The sequence below is a fragment of the Selaginella moellendorffii genome, unplaced genomic scaffold (assembly GCF_000143415.4).
Source record: "Selaginella moellendorffii unplaced genomic scaffold, v1.0 SELMOscaffold_236, whole genome shotgun sequence".
NCBI lineage: Eukaryota > Viridiplantae > Streptophyta > Lycopodiopsida > Selaginellales > Selaginellaceae > Selaginella > Selaginella moellendorffii.
In genome coordinates, this window is record NW_003314495.1 from 19,543 (window position 1) to 20,551 (window position 1,009).

At 54.8% G+C, this 1,009-nt stretch overlaps 1 protein-coding gene across 1 annotated transcript; it reads right to left on the bottom strand.

The window, feature by feature from the left end:
* Positions 1-76: 76 nt before the first annotated feature.
* LOC9648476 (histone H1.4) lies at positions 77-873 on the bottom strand. The gene is made up of 2 exons (XM_024667902.1): positions 211-873; positions 77-124 (listed from the first exon to the last, which is right to left on the bottom strand). The coding sequence occupies exons 1-2, from the start codon at positions 871-873 to the stop codon at positions 77-79; spliced, it is 711 nt and encodes a 236-aa protein (XP_024523670.1).
* Between the last annotated feature and the right edge of the window lie 136 nt (positions 874-1,009).

Genomic DNA, 1,009 nt, shown 5'->3' on the forward strand with positions numbered 1-1,009 from the left:
TCCTCGAGTAGCATCCAGCTTCGAGACCACCTTGCTCGGCGTATCCTTGTGTGGACTGCTAGCGAGAGCTTTTCCTCTAGTCTTGGCAGCGCTTGCATCGTCCACCACCTTGCTCGGCGTAGCGCTAGTGAGAGCTTTTCCTCTAGTCAATGTATCCCTGTGTGGACCGCTAGTGAAAGCTATTCCTCTGGTCTTGGCAGCGGTTGCCACCTTGCTCGGGCTAGCTTTCACTGGAGCCTTGGGTGGTTTTGCAGCAGTGGACTTGATAGTCGTATCCTGCACCTCCTTTCTCGGCGTATCCTTGTGTGAAGCGCTAGTTCCTCTAGTCTTGGCAGCGCTTGCATCGTTCACCTCCTTACTCGGGCTAGCTGGAGCCTTGGGAGGTATTGCTCTTGTAGCAGCGGACTTGATAGTCGTACCGTGCACCTCCTTGCCTGGAATCCTGAGAGATTTTCCTCTCGCGTCCACCGCCTTGCTCGAACTATCTTTGGCTGGAGCCTCGAGAGCTTTTCCTGTCGTAACAGCAGCACGCTTGGTAGCAGAATCGTCTCCCGACCTGTCCCTGCCTGGAGCCTTGAAACACGTAGAAGGACACTTGATAGTCGGAGCTTTTCTACTTGGAGCAGCGTCGGGAGCTTTAGCAGCACTTGGAGCGTCCATCGCAGCGTCAGGAGCTTTAGTCATCGTAGGAGCATCCATCGGAGCGTCGGGAGCTTTATCCTTCTCGGCAGCACTTGGAGCGTCCATGGGAGCTTTTCTCTTCTTAGCAGCGTCCATCGCAGCGTCAGGAGCTTTTCTCTTCGTAGGAGCAATTGGAGCGCCCATCGGAGCGTCGGGAGCCTTATCCTTCTCGACAGCACTTGGAGCGTCCATCGGAGCGTAGGGAACCTTTCTCTTCTTCGCGGCACGCTGGATTGTATCGTCCACCACCTTGCTATCCTTGTCTGAAGCTCTGTGATATTTTCTCTTCTTAGCAGTGGTTGTGCCATCCTCCACCACCTTGCTCGTT

Excerpts from the sequence above, each read along its gene's own strand:
- LOC9648476 (XM_024667902.1), bottom strand. The coding sequence starts at position 873 with ATGGACGCTCCAAGTGCTGTCGAGAAGGATAAGGCTCCCGACGCTCCG. Across the intron at positions 125-210 it reads TGAAAGCTAGCCCGAGCAAG|CGCTACGCCGAGCAAGGTGG; the intron begins GTGGCAACCGCT and ends AGCTCTCACTAG.